We start from the raw sequence: 17,284 nt of genomic DNA, 5'->3' as shown, positions 1-17,284 counted from the left end.
GACATTCAATCAGATAACTATCCCAAGCTTGCCTGGCCAGAACAACTTTTACAGGACATTCGATCAGATAACTATCCCAAGATTGCCTGACCAGAACAACTATTACAGGACATTCGATCAGATAACTATCCCAAGCTTGCCTGACCAGAACAACATACAGGACATTCGATCAGATAACTATCCCAAGCATGCCTAGCCAGAACAACTTTTACAGGACATCCGATCAGATAACTATCCCAAGCTTGCCTGGCCAGAACAATTCTTACAGGACATTCGATCAGATAACAATCCCAAGCATGCCTGGCCAGAACAATTCTTACAGGACATTCGATCAGATAACTATCCCAAGCTTGCCCCTGACCAGAACAACTTTTACAGGACATTCCATCAGATAACTATCCCAAGCTTCCTGACCAGAACAACTCTTACAGGACATTCGATCAGATAACTATCACAAGCTTGCCTGACCAGAACAACTTTTACAGGACATTTGATCAGAAATCTATCCCAAGCTTTCCTGGCCTGAACAACTTTTACATGACATTCAATCAGATAACTATCCCAAGCTTGCCTGACCAGAACAACTATTACAGGACATTTGATCAGATAACGATTCCAAGCTTTCCTGGCCTGAACAACTTTTACAGGACATTCAATCAGATAACTATCCCAAGCTTGCCTGACCAGAACAACTATTACAGGACATTTGATCAGATAACGATTCCAAGCTTTCCTGACCAGAACAACTTTTACAGGACATTTGATCAGAAATCTATCCCAAGCTTTCCTGGCCAGAACAACTTTTACAGGACATTCGATCAGATAACTATCACAGGCTTGCCTGACCAGAACAACTTTTACAGGACATTTGATTAGAAATCTATCCCAAGCTTTCCTGGCCTGAACAACTTTTACATGACATTCAATCAGATAACTATCCCAAGCTTGCCCCTGCCCAGAAAAACTTTTACAGGACATTTGATCAGAAATATATCCCAAGCTTTCCTGGCCAGAACAGCTTTTACAGGACATTCGATCAGATAACTACCACAAGCTTTCCTAGCCAGAACAACTTTTACAGGACATTCGATCAGATAACTACCACAAGCTTGCCTGACCAGAACAACTCTTACAGGACATTCGATCAGATAACTATCCCAAGCTTGCCTGACCAGAACAACTTTTACAGGACATTCAATCAGTAAACTATCCCAAGCTTGCCGGACCAGAACAACTCTTACAGGACATTCGATCAGATAACTATCCCAAGCTTGTCTGACCAGAATAACTCTTACAGGACATCTCGGTCAGGTTAGCTTGAAATACTTACCAATCCGAAGAAAATGAATAATACACTTACAAATATTGTTTGATGTGTACAATAATTAAATGAAAACATTAACTGGATTTTGTTTTGGCTGTTCATGTGGTTTGCCAGGTTTTGCCTAAGTCACGTAACAAAGCATTATTTTCACTCAGTCAACATCATTACAGGTTACCGCAGCGCTTGACTGCACCTAATAGTACAGGGGCGTTTAAAACGCTTAAGTGACATGACTCAAGACGACTCTAAGGTAGAAAACGTACGCAGGACATTTGGTCCGTAATTACAATAGTGATTGCCAGAAAGTAAATTTTACCACCTGTCTGTCAGACAGGCATATTTCGCATGGACTGTATGCGAGTTGTCTGAAACGTAATTTTACATGTATTGTCTTGTAGGTTTTCATTTGATGAATTGTTTTCTTCATGTCTCATCAAAGTAAAGAAAAATAACCAAATCCTTACGGAGTTTGTGTATTTGATCATCCCAAGACAGAAGGCTAAATTTATAGGGTGGGAATCAGAGCTGTTTCCATGTTATGACTCAGTGAGTAAGTATAAGAGGGGTAAGAGGAGACCCAAGAGCCAATCCAAGTAGCATGGGACCATCCATCTCTTCAACAAAAAGTGTATTGGTCCATAGTACTTCCCAAGGCTGCAGCTTTGAGTTAATTTTGTTGATTGTGTTTGTCTTTCAAGGCCACCAATTGGTTATGGGTGGGGATCTACTGTATCAAAAAATGGGCATCTAAAATATTGCTTTTCTCTGAACCGCAACAGTTAGCTGTAGGAAAGCTGCAAATTAAATTTCCGGCATGCATAAGTGGCTAAAATAAAATGTTTTGAAAAACAAGAAGGGGCGACACTCATTTGCATTCATTTCCCCTATTGGGTCTTGATCTTCTTCCCCAAGAAGAGCAATGTATAGTTTCCTTTGCTAGTCTGTACAATATTGGTCCCTTTCTTTGTATGCAATCCACTTATATGTATTGAAAAAGTAGGATTTTAAGGATTAACCTTTATTTCACATCCTTCAGGCTAGGTTCTCAGGAGTGACCAGCCATGATCAGGAGATTTGACAGGTAATATTAATACCTACCCTACACCCTTGATGACCAGCTGGGGGTTTGTTTCTACTCGAGTACCTTCCTTTATCTTCATCAACTGGTAACCTAGGCAACAAAGAAAACAAACACAAATAAAGATAGAAATAAAGATTTAATTGAGACACAACAGAACACTGAACCAAGTGTTCTAGATACTAACACTACTGACTCAAATACTGACATGTGTCCTAAATAAGGACACCAGTGTCCCAAACACTGATATCTGATATCTGATAAAAGCTGATATCTGTGTCCTAGACGTAAACATCAGTGTCCTAAATATTATCATCCATGTCCTAGTTATTTACATCATTGTCCCAAATACTGACCCCACTGTCCTAAATATTGATACCAGTGTCAAAAACACCGACATTCAGTGTCTTAGATACGGACACGTATGGTCTTTATACTGACCCCACTGTCCTAAATATTGATACCAGTGTTCCAAACATCAGCTGACATCCAGTGTCTTAAATACGGACACGTATGGTCTTTATACTGACCCCACTGTCCTAAATATTGATACCTACTGACCCCACTGTCCTAAATATTGATACCACTGTCACAAACACTGACATCCAGTGTCTTAGATACGGTAACTTATGGTCTTTACACTGACCCCACTGTCCTAAATATTGATACCACTGTCACAAACACTGACATCCAGTGTCTTAGATACACACACTTATGGTCTTTATACTGACTCCACTGTCCTAGATATTTATACCAGTGTCTCAAACACTGACATCCAGTGTCTGAGATACGGACACTTATGGTCTTTATACTGACTCCACTGTCCTAGATATTGATACCAGTGTCTCAAACACTGATATCCAGTGTCTTAGATACGGACACTTATGGTCTTTATGACCCCACTGTCCTAAATATTGATACCAGTCTTAGATACGGACACTTATGGTCTTTATACTGACTCCACTGTCCTAGATATTGATACCAGTGTCTCAAACACTGACATCCAGTGTCTTAAATACAGACACTTATGGTCTTTATAGATACCAGTGTCACAAACACTGACATCCAGTGTCTTAGATACAGACACTTATGGTCTTTATACTGACCCCACGGTCCTAAATATTGATACCAGTGTTCCAAACACTGACATCCAGTGTCTTAGATACGGTAACTTATGGTCTTTTTACTGACCCCACTGTCCTAAATATTGATACCTACTGACCCCACTGTCCTAAATATTGATACCTACTGACCCCACTGTCCTAAATATTGATACCAGTGTCCCAAATACTGACATCCAGTGTCTTAGATACGGACACTTAGGTCTTTATACTGACCCCACTGTCCTAGATATTAATACCAGTGTCCCAAGCCCTGACATCCAGTGTCTTAGATACAGACACTTATGGTCTTTATACTGACCCCACTGGCCTAAATATTGATACCAGTGTCACAAACACTGACATCCAGTGTCTTAGATACGAACACTTATGGTCTTTATCCTGACCCCACTGTCCTAAATATTGATACCAGGGTCTCAAACACTGACATCCAGTGTCTTAGATACGGACACTTAGGTCTTTATACTGACCCCACTGTCCTAGATATTGATACCAGTGTCACAAACACTGACATCCAGTGTCTTAGATACGGTAACTTATGGTCTTTACACTGACCCCACTGTCCTAAATATTGATACCACTGTCACAAACACTGACATCCAGTGTCTTAGATACGGTAACTTATGGTCTCTATACTGACCCCACTGTCCTAAATATTGATATCAGTGTCCCAAACACTGACATCCAGTGTCTTAGATACGGAAACTTATGGTCTTTATACTGACCCCACTGTCCTAGATATTAATACCAGTGTCCCAAGCCCTGACATCCAGTGTCTTAGATACAGACACTTATGGTCTTTATACTGACCCCACGGTCCTAAATATTGATACCAGTGTTCCAAACACTGACATCCAGTGTCTTAAATACGGACACTTATGGTCTTTATACTGACCCCACTGGCCTAAATATTGATACCAGTGTCCCAAACACTGACATCCAGTGTCTTAGATACGGTAACTTATGGTCTCTATACTGACCCCACTGTCCTAAATATTGATATCAGTGTCCCAAACACTGACATCCAGTGTCTTAAATACAGACACTTATGGTCTTTATAGATACCAGTGTCACAAACACTGACATCCAGTGTCTTAGATACAGACACTTATGGTCTTTATACTGACTCCACTGTCCTAGATATTGATACCAGTGTCTCAAACACTGACATCCAGTGTCTTAGATACGGACACTTATGGTCTTTATACTGACCCCACTGTCCTTAATATTGATACCAGTGTCACAAACACTGAGATCCAGTGTCTTAGATACAGACACTTCTGGTCTTTATACTGACTCCACTGTCCTAGATATTTATACCAGTGTCTCAAACACTGACATCCAGTGTCTTAGGTACGGTAACTTATGGCCTTTATACTGACCCCACTGTCCTAAATATTGATACCAGTGTCCGAAACACTGACATCCAGTGTCTTAAATACGGTAACTTATGGTCTTTATACTGACCCCACTGTCCTAAATATTGATACCAGTGTCCCAAACACTGACATCCAGTGGCTTAGATACGGTAACTTATGGTCTTTATACTGATCCCACTGTCCTAAATATTGATACCAGTGTCCCAAACACTGACACAGTGTCTTAGATACGGACACTTATGGTCTTTATACTGACATCCCTGGCCTAAATATTGATATCAGTGTCCCAAACACTGACATCCAGTGTCTTAGATACGGTAACTTATGGTCTTTAAACTGACCCCACTGTCCTAAATATTGATACCAATGTCACAAACACTGACATCCAGTGTCTTAGATATGGACCCTTAGGTCTTTATACTGACCCCACTGTCCTAGATATTGATACCAGTGTCTCAAACACTAACATCCAGTGTCTTAGATACGGACACTTATGGTCTTTATACTGACATCCCTGTCCTAAATATTGATATCAGTGTCCCAAACACTGACATCCAGTGTCTTAGATACGGTAACTTATGGTCTTTAAACTGACCCCACTGTCCTAAATATTGATACCAATGTCACAAACACTGACATCCAGTGTCTTAGATACGGTAAGTTATGGTCTTTATACTGACCCCACTGTCCTAGATATTGATACCAGTGTCTCAAACACTAACATCCAGTGTCTTAGATACGGTAACTTATGGTCTTTATACTGCCCCCACTGTCCTAAATATTGATACCAGTGTCCCAAACACTAACATCCAGTGTCTTAGATACGGTAACTTATGGTCTTTATACTGATCCCACTGTCCTAAATATTGATACCAGTGTCCCAAATACTGACATCCAGTGTCTTAGATACGGACACTTATTGTCTTTATACTGACCCCACTGTCCTAAATATTTATACCAGTGTCACAAACACTGACATCCAGTGTCTTAGATACAGACACTTATGGTCTTTATACTGACTCCACTGTCCTAGATATTGATACCAGTGTCTCAAACACTAACATCCAGTGTCTTAGATACGGTAACTTATGGTCTTTATGCTGACCCCACTGTCCTAAATATTGATACCAGTCTCACAAACACTGACATCCAGTGTCTTAGATACAGACACTTATGGTCTTTATACTGACTCCACTGTCCTAGATATTGATACCAGTGTCTCAAACACTAACATCCAGTGCCTTAGATACGGACACTTATGGTCTTTATACTGACATCCCTGTCCTAAATATTGATATCAGTGTCCCAAACACTGACATTCAGTGTCTCAGATACAGACACTTATTGTCTTTATACTGACCCCACTGTCCTAAATATTGATATCAATGTCCCAAACACTGACATCCAGTGTCTTAGATATGGACACTTAGGTCTTTATACTGACCCCACTGTCTTAAATATTGATATCAGTGTCCCAAACAGTGACATTCAGTGTCTCAGATACAGACTCTTATTGTCTTTATACTTACCCCACTGTCCTAGATATTGATACCAGTGTCACAAACACTGACATCCAGGGTCTTAGATACGGACACTTATGGTCTTTATACTGACCCCACTGTCCTAGATATTAAATACTAACCTACAACTGTGGCAGTAGTGCTGGTTGCTCCCATGTCGTAGAACATATAGTACTGCATCGTGGAGTTAAACATCTTCCTTCTGAACACACCATAGTTCAGGGCAACTAGACACAAAATGAAATAATTGTGTTTGAGAATTTGCTTTTCAAACCAAAAATTCTTAGTATCATAGATTAAAAAAAATCACAATGATAAAATGATGCCTTCTCAATAATCACAATGATAAAATGATATTTTCTCAATAATCACAATGATAAAATGATGCCTTCTCAATAATCACAATGACAAAATGATGCCTTCTCAATAATCACAATGATCAAATGATGCCTTCTCAATAATCACAATGATTAAATGATGCCTTCTCAATAATCACAATGATAAAATGATGCCTTCTCAATACAATGAATTTAAATGATGTTAATTGTCCAGATACCTGCTGCATTATCACTCATGATCTGTAAAATGTTGAGATCAACCATTGAAGCGGCTTGGATCATAGCTTTCCTTTGTGGTTGGCTAAAATAGGCTGGTACTGTTATAACGCAGTCTTTGATTGGCTGATCTGAAATCAAAACATGAGTGGTAATATAGCTAGGCCTGTCAGCCCTTCAAAAATGCTCATTTATAATTGTCACAAAGAAAATCATGCACAGCTTTCTCATCCATCACCATGACTCATGAGACAATATGGTGGACAAAGGGAAATAACAATTATGGTTTCTGCATTGTTTACAGTAAGTGAAGGGCAATTGTTTACGTCCCTCTCATGTCCTAATCTTAATATTGATAAATAAAGATTGAGTTTAGATTATGTATTGAATAAAAGATTTCTTATCTAACATCTTGATAAACATGTGTTGCAGAATGCTGTTGTTAGGATGATTGTATTTTATCATTTTCTTTTTATTGTTCAGAAACATTATGATCAAAATTCTGCCAATACAGTGTAGCGAATTTAGGGGAGAGTTATCTCCCTTAGACCTCTAACCGCGCCAACAACATCAATGTGACATCTCTGCACTGCCATCTGATATTTATATTGAGCTTAAAGGTTTTGTTACTTTGTTATGAAGCTTTGTTCGACTGTATAGTTGGCAGCCTATATTGGCGTAATACGTATGACAACACGTATACTAACGTACGACAGACTGAAACCGGCAGTCAGTTTCCGTTACTGTCACAAGTACACCTCTAGTACATACCGTTTATTGCAGAGGTATTTTTGGTAAATTGCCAATTGTTAAATATTTGTATACTGTACAGGACAGACATATGTTGTCTATTTATAGGAACGCTACTGTTCGTGTGCATAATTTCATCATTGTTTATTTACATGTTTTGACTTGTTTCTTGATTACAACATAAAAACACACTGTGTATTTGAATTTATAGAACAATCTGACAACAGTGTCTCATAATTGAGGATGTCTGTTATCAATTTATGTTCTGCCACAGAGGAAGATGTGTGCTTGTTGGAGGGTTTAGGCCCTGCGACAGCACAGAAAATCCTGGAGCTGATGGCGATGTCACCCTACAAAAATAAGCGGCTAATTCAAGGATAGGCCTTGAAAAATGGCAGAGATGGCCGTGTGATGGTGGTGATTACTGGCATAATGGTCACTGTTGCATTAGAGGAACAGTCAACCACATCACAGTCTAATAGACTTGATAGGCAGGAGGACACTGCATTGGACATGCAAAATAAGTTAGAGATTAAGTGGCTAACTTAGAGACAGAGGCCATTAAAAAAAGTCCTCTAATCCAGCCACTGTGCTACTGACTACACCTAAGGGTGGTCAGTATGTCAGTAGCCAAGGGCATCAAACAAGTAGCTGGTCACTCTAGGGGGATAGAGCTATATCTCAACCTACCTCCATGCTACCTGAGGATAAACCATCTACTGACCCTCGGGCATTGGTTCCTAAACAGAACGAGTCCTGTTTTGACCCTATCCTACAGGCTATCCCAAAAGATAGGAGGTATGTAAGGGGTCAAGGTCAGGGGTCCCACATGGCAACATGGCCTACTGAAGGTACCAATGCACCCATTGCCTCTAAGTGGGGGTTTAAATTAGAACCAGACCCACATGTTGAGGATGAAATGAATCGGCGCTTAGGTCAAAGCATGTCATGCCGATCATCACCCAATGAAAAGGAGGTTGACTTCTTGTTGGAAGATGTCAAGCCTAGTTTGACGATTCCCAAGCAGGGAGGGGGGGAATTATTCCCAGGGATATGACCCTTCACAACTACCTTTCCAACATGGGAAGAGTAACTTACCCCCAGGCCATAAGCTGCCATATGCCAATGGCAGGATGAATAACTATCCCCTGTTGGGGTACATAGATACTCAGTTAGGGCAAAAGCAGGTTAAATTAGAACACCATATTACCCCTGCTCATGTTTTGCCTTCTGCCGTTGCCAATGCTCACACAAAAGAGCCCTTAACCAGCATGGAAAATCAAGGCGTAACTACAACAGCACTGATACCCATGATAAAGGAAGAAATAGACGGGCGTGCAACATACTCCCATTGACCGACATACGCATCAATCACAAGGTACACTGTACCCCTGCAAGGATTTGTCAGAGAGCAACAGATCCAAGCCTGACTTCTCCAGTGAGGAAGAAGAGGACAGCGACAGGTATTCTGTGAACTTCTCTGATGATGAGCAGAGGCATCGCCGGAAGAGTAGAAGTCCTTAGAGAAATAAGATGCCCACTTACTCCGGTAAGGCGAAATGGGAGCCCTTCGCTCTAAAATTTGAGAGGATAATAAAAGACAATAGATGGTCAGACCGTAAGACTATACAGCGTTTTTTTGATTGCCTGGTCGGTGACGTGTTGGAGCCGACAAACTTCCGCAAACTCTATGGTTCACTAAGATTAAGAAGAAGATGAAGGAACTGTACAAAGACGTCCCTGTTGAGGCCCGCAGGGAACTGCACTTCACGAAACAAGATGAGAATGAGAGCTCGCCTCCACCTCGTGGTGACGTCTGCTCTCCATAACGCGACAGAGGTTACCCTCAGAACTCTGAAGGGAACCAACTGCCAGATAATCGTGCTAGTGCTCAATACCCTTGTCCACACCAGGATAATGGTCGTAACAGGTATGACTGTTGGCGCCAAGATAGGTCTCCATACTCAGAACATAAGGACCCCCGCGAAACCGTAACTGGCCACCCAGATATCATGGGGAATCACCAGGCATGGGATCACCAGGTCCAGGTCAACCTAGCTGGGGCTCCTGGGAACTGGCGAGAGGCAACAACAGTGCCGCCAGTTGGGGTAATGACAAGGGACGGAATACCAAGGCGTACAATCAGAGGTCTCGATATGCTTCCCCAGAACCATAAAGAAGCTCCGCAGAGAGATCAAGATCTCTATCCCCTAAGCCTAGAAAAGAAGTCCCATCTTTGAGGGAGGTGAAACTGGCAGTAGCATTACCATACCCCTAACCTTAAATGGAAGGCTGGTGCCTCCTGTTGGCAAACAATCCATAGTGAGAGTGATGAATGACACTGCCAAGTCCGTCATAATGAAGGAAGGACACAATATTGGAGTTAAAGAACATGTAGAATTGATCTCCCATCTTCATAGGGAAACCTTGAGCTGTAATACAGCAGACATGTTTCCTGGGAAGGGCCAGAGTATCTCCGGGAACATCAGAGCTACGGAGCCAATAGAGGACATCCCTTAGCTTTGAGGGAATGCCCTATCTGTAACGATAAAGTTACCAGAGAGGGCCAGAGGCTAGTGAGGGTCTCAGAAGATTCACTAGATTATTTAAACAGTGACCCGGCAGAAGCTAACTGTGAAAGTAGACAGTTTGAGGAGGATGTGGACAGTATAATACCACAGACATACAAGGCCCATACTCCTTGTCCTTGGCAAAATAATCACATACATGTACCTCAAACAGAGGGGCTAAAAATTGAAGGAGAACAGGCGGTAAAACCAAAATCTGCCTCATTTCCATTTGACAGGGAAGAGGAGCCGGAAACTTGTGTTCACTCAATCATCGAATGTTTCAAACCAATTTTGACGTCATCAGAAAACAACAAGGACAAAATGGATGACCAGGAGTTACATGCGGTGTTTGAGTTAGCCCAGGACGGACCACAGAACAAGAATGGAAACACAGTGGGTATACCTCAGATCTATTTCGTCAATGATGGTGTAATCTGTGACTATGACCTTCCTTATCACTTCTACCAGAACCAAACTGGAAAAAGGGACTTAAAATGCATGTCAAAATCATTTCGTCTCCTGAGTCGCTGGCAGTTGAATCTATCAAATGCGAAAAAACGCATTCACAGGGGCCAGGAAACTGTTTGGTTGAAACGATCCCGCTGGCTTTGGCGGGAAATTCTGCCAAGGACGGGGGAATGCCATCACAGAAGCTGTTTGACTGTCTTTGAGCAATCAGATAGCGTCGTTACCCACTCAGGTGGAGTACTCACCGGCATAGCTATGTAGACTAGAGCCCCCCGACATTTGACTAGTCTGGTGTGCGGGGTGTAACAAGGCAATAGTTCCATAGTAGATAAATTACACGGCACTGCTGTGATCTTCGGTTTAGGAAAAGGAGCAAGGATAGTAAAAATCCCTTTGTATTTTTGTGACCTAGGTAACTGGAATCACATTGTAAAGTTGGGAGACAGTTATTAGTTAGTAGCTCTATTTAAGTCTGCCAACAATACAAAGGTTCAGAAAGAGAAGGGTATCTGCCTATCAGGCAGCCCCTGAGCCTCTAGAGACAGAGTGATTTTCTGCTCAACCGTCTCCGGAAACTGTAAGGGAACGGCCCCTTGAGCGGTTATCTGCTCAGTGGTGGGATTGTGTTATCAACACCCTGTCACAGTCAGCATACAAGTGGAGGGCACTCTTGCACTTTAGAAACTTCAGACATAGTATTCCAGATGACAAACCTGGCGAGGTCCCTAGTACCAGGTGAGCTAATAAAAAGGTGACAGAAAACATATAGACGGACGATGGACATTGCATCACCACATTACTTGGCCGTTTTGGCCAGATGAGCTAAAAAGCCTAACAAAAATACACAATTATTTACACAATAACGGGTCGCCAACAAGTATTGCTATCAATTTACCTGCGAATAGCTCCGCATTGGCTTTAGCTTTCTCTAGTAGCATGGCTATCAGTTCCTCTGGGCTGTAGGTAGAATCACTACAAATCATAAAGAGAAGTAAATGTTACATCACTTTAAAGGAGAAACCATCTCTAACACAGTATCTAAATCAACATATGTTCCTTTTCTGTATGTTTATTAGTTTTGCTTACAATACATCATTTCAGAAACATTTTTAAAGAACGAAAATGTATGTTTCATAACTAAAAAGAATATCCTAGAAAATATCATTGTTTTAAACATACTTCATGGTCACAGTTTTATTTTCTATGCAGATTAAATCTTAGAAAAAATAAGGCTGAATCTTACCACTCCCCGTTTGTCAAAACTACATTTTCCGAGAGAAAGTGAGAGAGGTTAAAATATGTACCAGGTAATCAGTAAAATATCTCAATAGTTGACAGCTGTTTTATCAGCACTGATTTCTGAAAACAACTGAAGTATATCTCCTATAAATATATAAAGTATATCTCCAATTAATATATAAAGTATATCTCCTATAAATATATAAAGTATATCTCCTATATATATATAAAGTATATCTCCTATAAATAAATAAAGTATATCTCCTATAAATATATAAAGTATATCTCCTATAAATATATAAAGTATATCTCCTATATATATATATAAAGTATATCCCCTATAACTATATAAAGTATATATCCTATATATGTATAAAGTATATCTCCTATATAAATACATAAAGTATATCTCCTATAACTATATAAAGTATATATCCTACATATATATAAAGTATATCTCCTGTAAATATATAAAGTATATCCCCTAAAAATATATAAAGTATATCTCCTATATATGTATAAAGTATATCTCCTATATATATATATAAAGTATATCTCCTGTTATAGGGCCTTTGCAACCAGCCAATATCTTTCTCAACTCCCTGTGGAGCAGGGATATATATCTTCGGCCAGGTGAGCTAAAAATGGCCTCTCTAAATATGAAAGTGGGACAAGGTCATTTACCTGAACAAAACTGATAGCCCTCCATCTATCTTATACTGGCCAAACTTTATCACCTGATGCCTCTTATACTGGTTACTGTGTTATATATGGGACATCTTATACTGGCCAAACTTTATCACCTGATGCATCTTATACTGGTTACTGTGTTATATATGGGACATCTTATACTGGCCAAACTTTATCACCTGATGCCTCTTATACTGGTTACTGTGTTATATCTGGTACATCTTATACTGGCCAAACTTTATCACCTGATTCCTCTTATACTGGTTACTGTGTTATATATGGGACATCTTATACTGGCCAAACTTTATCACCTGATGCATCTTATACTGGTTACTGTGTTATATATGGGACATCTTATACTGGCCAAACTTTATCACCTGATGCATCTTATACTGGTTACTGTGTTATATATGGGACATCTTATACTGGCCAAACTTTATCACCTGATGCATCTTATACTGGTTACTGTGTTATATATGGTACATCTTATACCGGCCAAACTTTATCACCTGATGCCTCTTATACTGGTTACTATGTTATATATGGTACATCTTATACTGGCCAAACTTTATCACCTTATGCCTCTTTGTTATTCAAAGAATTTGTTTTAAGTGGAAAGCTAGTACTTGATGGAAGAATGACAAACCACATCATATAAGATGTAAAAATGAGCTAAAAATCCCCAATTCCTGTTTGTCAGATTGCACTTACTCTTCCAGCTGAAACAACATGGTGCCTCTGTCTTCGTCTTTAATGATGTTGTAGTATGGGAACCGCTTCCTGTATGTCTCCACTTGTGGATCTTCATATTTCAGCCCTACGATGTGCATCAGGTACCAGAATGCTTTTTTAGGGAACCGAACACCCTATGTAAGAAGGAAGTCATGGATGAGCACTGGAGTTATAGGGAGTTTCAATCAGTTAGTACTAAAACTATGGCCAATTAGCTAGTACAAAACCTATGGCCAATCAGCTAGTACTAAAACTATGGCAAATAAGCTAGTACTAAAACTATGGCAAATAAGCTAGTACTAAAACTATGGCAAATAAGCTAGTACTAAAAATAAGGCCAATCAGCTAGTACTAAAACTATGGCCAATCGGCTAGTACTAAAACTATGGCAAATAAGCTAGTACTAAAACTATGGCAAATAAGCTAGTACTAAAACTATGGCCTATCAGCTAGTACTTAAACTATGGCAAATAAGCTAGTACTATAACTATGGCAAATAAGCTAATACTAAAACTATGGCCAATCAGCTAGTACTAAAACTATGGCCGATCGGCTAGTACTAAAATTATGGCAAATAAGCTAATACTAAAACTATGACTAAAATACAGCTACAGGAAGAATATCAATGTTTGATTCATAAGAACCTTTTGAAAGATTTAAACACGTTGCCTGTGACCTGGAATGTGGAACAAGGACATTAGGTTGAATGTGGCTCAATGTCAATCATTTGAACAAACTTGGTAGCCCTTCATCCCAGCATGCTACAGGCCCAATATCAGTACCCTGGGCTTTTTGGTTATTTAGTAGAAGTTGTTTGAAGATTTTACGACAATTGACCCCTGTGACCTTGAAAGTTGGTCAAGGTCATTGGTTTGAACAAACTTGGTAACCCTTCAGCAAAGCATGCTACAGGCCCAATATCAGTGCCCTGGGCTTTTTGGTTATTGAATAGAAGTTGTTTGAAGATTTTAACATATTTGACCCCTATGACCTTGAAAGTGGGTCAAGGTAAATCATTTGAACAAACTGGGTAGCCCTTCATCCCAGCTTGCTACAGGCCCAATATCAGTACCCTGGGCTTTTTGGTTATTTAGTAGAAGTTGTTTGAAGATTTTACGACAATTGACCCCTGTGACCTTGAAAGTTGGTCAAGGTCATTGGTTTGAACAAACTTGGTAGCCCTTCAGCAAAGCATGCTACAGGCCCAATATCAGTACCCTGGGCTTTTTGGTTATTGAATAGAAGTTGTTTGAAGATTTTAACATATTTGACCCATGTGACCTTGAAAGTGGGTCAAGGTAAATCATTTGAACAAACTGGGTAGCCCTTCATCCCAGCATGCTACAGGCCCAATATCAGTACCCTGGGCTTTTTGGTTATATAGTAGAAGTTGTTTGAAGATTTTAAGACATTTGACTCATGTGACCTTGAAAGTTGGTCAAGGTCATTCAATTGAACAAACTAGGTAGCCCTTCATCCCAGCATGCTACAGGCCCAATATCAGTACCCTGGGCTTTTTGGTTATATAGTAGAAGTTGCTTGAAGATTTTAAGACATTTGACTCATGTGACCTTGAAAGTTGGTCAAGGTCATTCATTTGAACAAACTTGGTAGCCCTTCATCCCAGCTTGCTACAGGCCCAATGTCAGTACCCTAGTCCTTTTGGTTATTGAGGAGAAGTTGTTTGAAGATTTTAAGACATTTGACCCCTGTGACCTATAAAGTTCATCAAGGTCATTCATTTGAACAAACGTGGTAGCCCTTCATCCCAGCATGCTACAGGCCCAATTTCAGTACCCTGGGCCTTTCGGTTATTGAGAAGAAGTTGTTTGAAGATTTTAAGACATTTGACTCATGTGACCTTGAAAGTTGGTCAAGGTCATTCATTTGAACAAACTTGGTAGCCCTTCATCCCAGCATGTGCTACAAGCCCAATATCAGTACCCTGGGTCTTTTGGTTATTAAGAAAAAGACGTTTTAAAGATTTCCCAACATTTGACCCCTGTGACCTTGAAAGTGGGTCAAGGTAATTCATTTGAACAAACTTGGTAGCCCTTCATCCCAGCTTGCTACAGGCCCAATGTCAGTACCCTGGTCCTTTTGGTTATTGAGAAGAAGTTGTTTGAAGATTTTAAGACATTTGACCCCTGTGACCTTGAAAGTTCATCAAGGTCATTCATTTGAACAAATGTGGTAGCCCTTCATCCCAGCATGCTACAGACCTAATATCAGTATCCTGGGCCTTTCGGTTATTGAGAAGAAGTTGTTTGAAGATTTTAAGACATTTGACCCCTGTGACCTTGAAAGTGGGTCAAGGTCATTCATTTGAACAAACTTGGTAGCCCTTTAAACTAGCATGCTACTGGCCAAATATCATCAGCCTGGGCCTCTTGGTTATTGAGTAGAAGTTATTGAAGTAAAAAGTTGACGCCGGACGGACGCCGCACCGTGCCATAAGCTCACTTGGCCCTTCGGGCCAGGTGAGCTAATAAAAATATGACCAATCACCAAGTACTAAAATTATGGCCAATCAGTTAGTACTCAAACTATGACAAATAAGCTATTACTCAAACTATGTCAAATAAGCTAGTATTCAAACTATGACAAATCAGCTAGTACTCAAACAAAGGCCACGATTAAATACTAAAACTATGGCCAATCAGCTAGTACTAAAACTATGGCAAATCAGCTATAACTTAAACTTTGGCCATTCAGCTAGTACTCAAACTAAGGCCGCAATTAAATACTAAAACTATGGCCAATCGGCTAGTACTAAAACTTTGGCCATAATTAAGTATTAAAACTATGGCCAATTATAGTTATATAAGGTACAATGTTTCAGTCTCCTTACCATGTTATATATGGTATAATGTTTTAGTCTCCTTACTGTGTTATATATGGTACAATGCTTCAGTCTCAGTACCGTGTTATATATGGTACAATGCTTCAGTCTCAGTAACATGTTATATATGGTACAATGTTTTATTCTCTTACCCTGGACAGGGATATCCACCATTTTACCGGTGTGAGATTTTCTTATCTCACCCTAGGGTTGAGACAAGCTACACATGCTCTTTGCACGTTCTCAACATGACGCATGATGTATGACGTCATAGCAACAATACCATGACGTCACGGCAACAATACAATGACGTCATGTCGACAATTCAATCGCATCATATCAGCATTGTCTTGCATTGTTGTAATGGCAATATTAGATAGATAAGAGGGTAAACAGGGTAAGAGAAAAATAATCATTCACCCCCTTGGGAGTGAGACAGGGGATCTCAACCCTCGGGGTAAGATTCTTAAGCTGTCAAACACTCGACAAGCCTCGTGTTAGGCAACTTAAGAATCTTACCCTTCGGGTTGAGATCCCCCTGCCTCACTCCCAAGGGGGTGAAAGATTATATTAGTCTCCTATCTGTGTTATATATGGTACAATGTTTCAGTCTCAGTACCGTGTTATATATGGTACAATGTTTCAGTCTTCTTACCATGTTATATATGGTACAATGTTTTAGTCTCAGTACCGTGTTATATATGGTACAATGTTTTAGTCTCCTTACCGTGATATATATTGTACAATGCTTCAGTCTCAGTACCGTGTTATATATGGTACAATGTTTCAGTCTTCTTACCATGTATATATATGGTACAATGTTTTAGTCTCCTTACCGTGATATATATTGTACAATGCTTCAGTCTCAGTACCATGTTATATATGGTACAATGCTTCAGTCTCAGTACCTTGTTATATATGGTACAATGTTTCAGTCTTCTTACCGTGATATATATTGTACAATGCTTCAGTCTCAGTACCATGTTATATATGGTACAATGTTTCAGTCTCAGTACC

General features: G+C 40.0%; 1 protein-coding gene across 1 annotated transcript in view; it reads right to left on the bottom strand.

The window, feature by feature from the left end:
- Positions 1 to 17,284, bottom strand: part of LOC110461418 (hypoxia up-regulated protein 1-like) — a 117,466-nt gene that overhangs the window by 77,414 nt on the left and 22,768 nt on the right. The window contains exons 6-10 of the mRNA XM_021514861.1: positions 13,405 to 13,559; positions 11,660 to 11,736; positions 6,979 to 7,107; positions 6,545 to 6,649; positions 2,423 to 2,495 (exon numbers count right to left, since the gene is read on the bottom strand). Of these exons, the coding sequence (XP_021370536.1) occupies positions 2,423 to 2,495; positions 6,545 to 6,649; positions 6,979 to 7,107; positions 11,660 to 11,736; positions 13,405 to 13,559 (539 nt within the window). The remainder of the gene's footprint in view (positions 1 to 2,422; positions 2,496 to 6,544; positions 6,650 to 6,978; positions 7,108 to 11,659; positions 11,737 to 13,404; positions 13,560 to 17,284) is intronic.

The sequence above is a fragment of the Mizuhopecten yessoensis genome, unplaced genomic scaffold, assembly GCF_002113885.1.
Source record: "Mizuhopecten yessoensis strain PY_sf001 unplaced genomic scaffold, ASM211388v2 scaffold10613, whole genome shotgun sequence".
Classification (NCBI taxonomy): Eukaryota; Metazoa; Mollusca; class Bivalvia; order Pectinida; family Pectinidae; genus Mizuhopecten; species Mizuhopecten yessoensis.
Note: the sequence above shows the minus strand (reverse complement) of the source record. Positions and strands in the feature narration are given on the sequence as shown.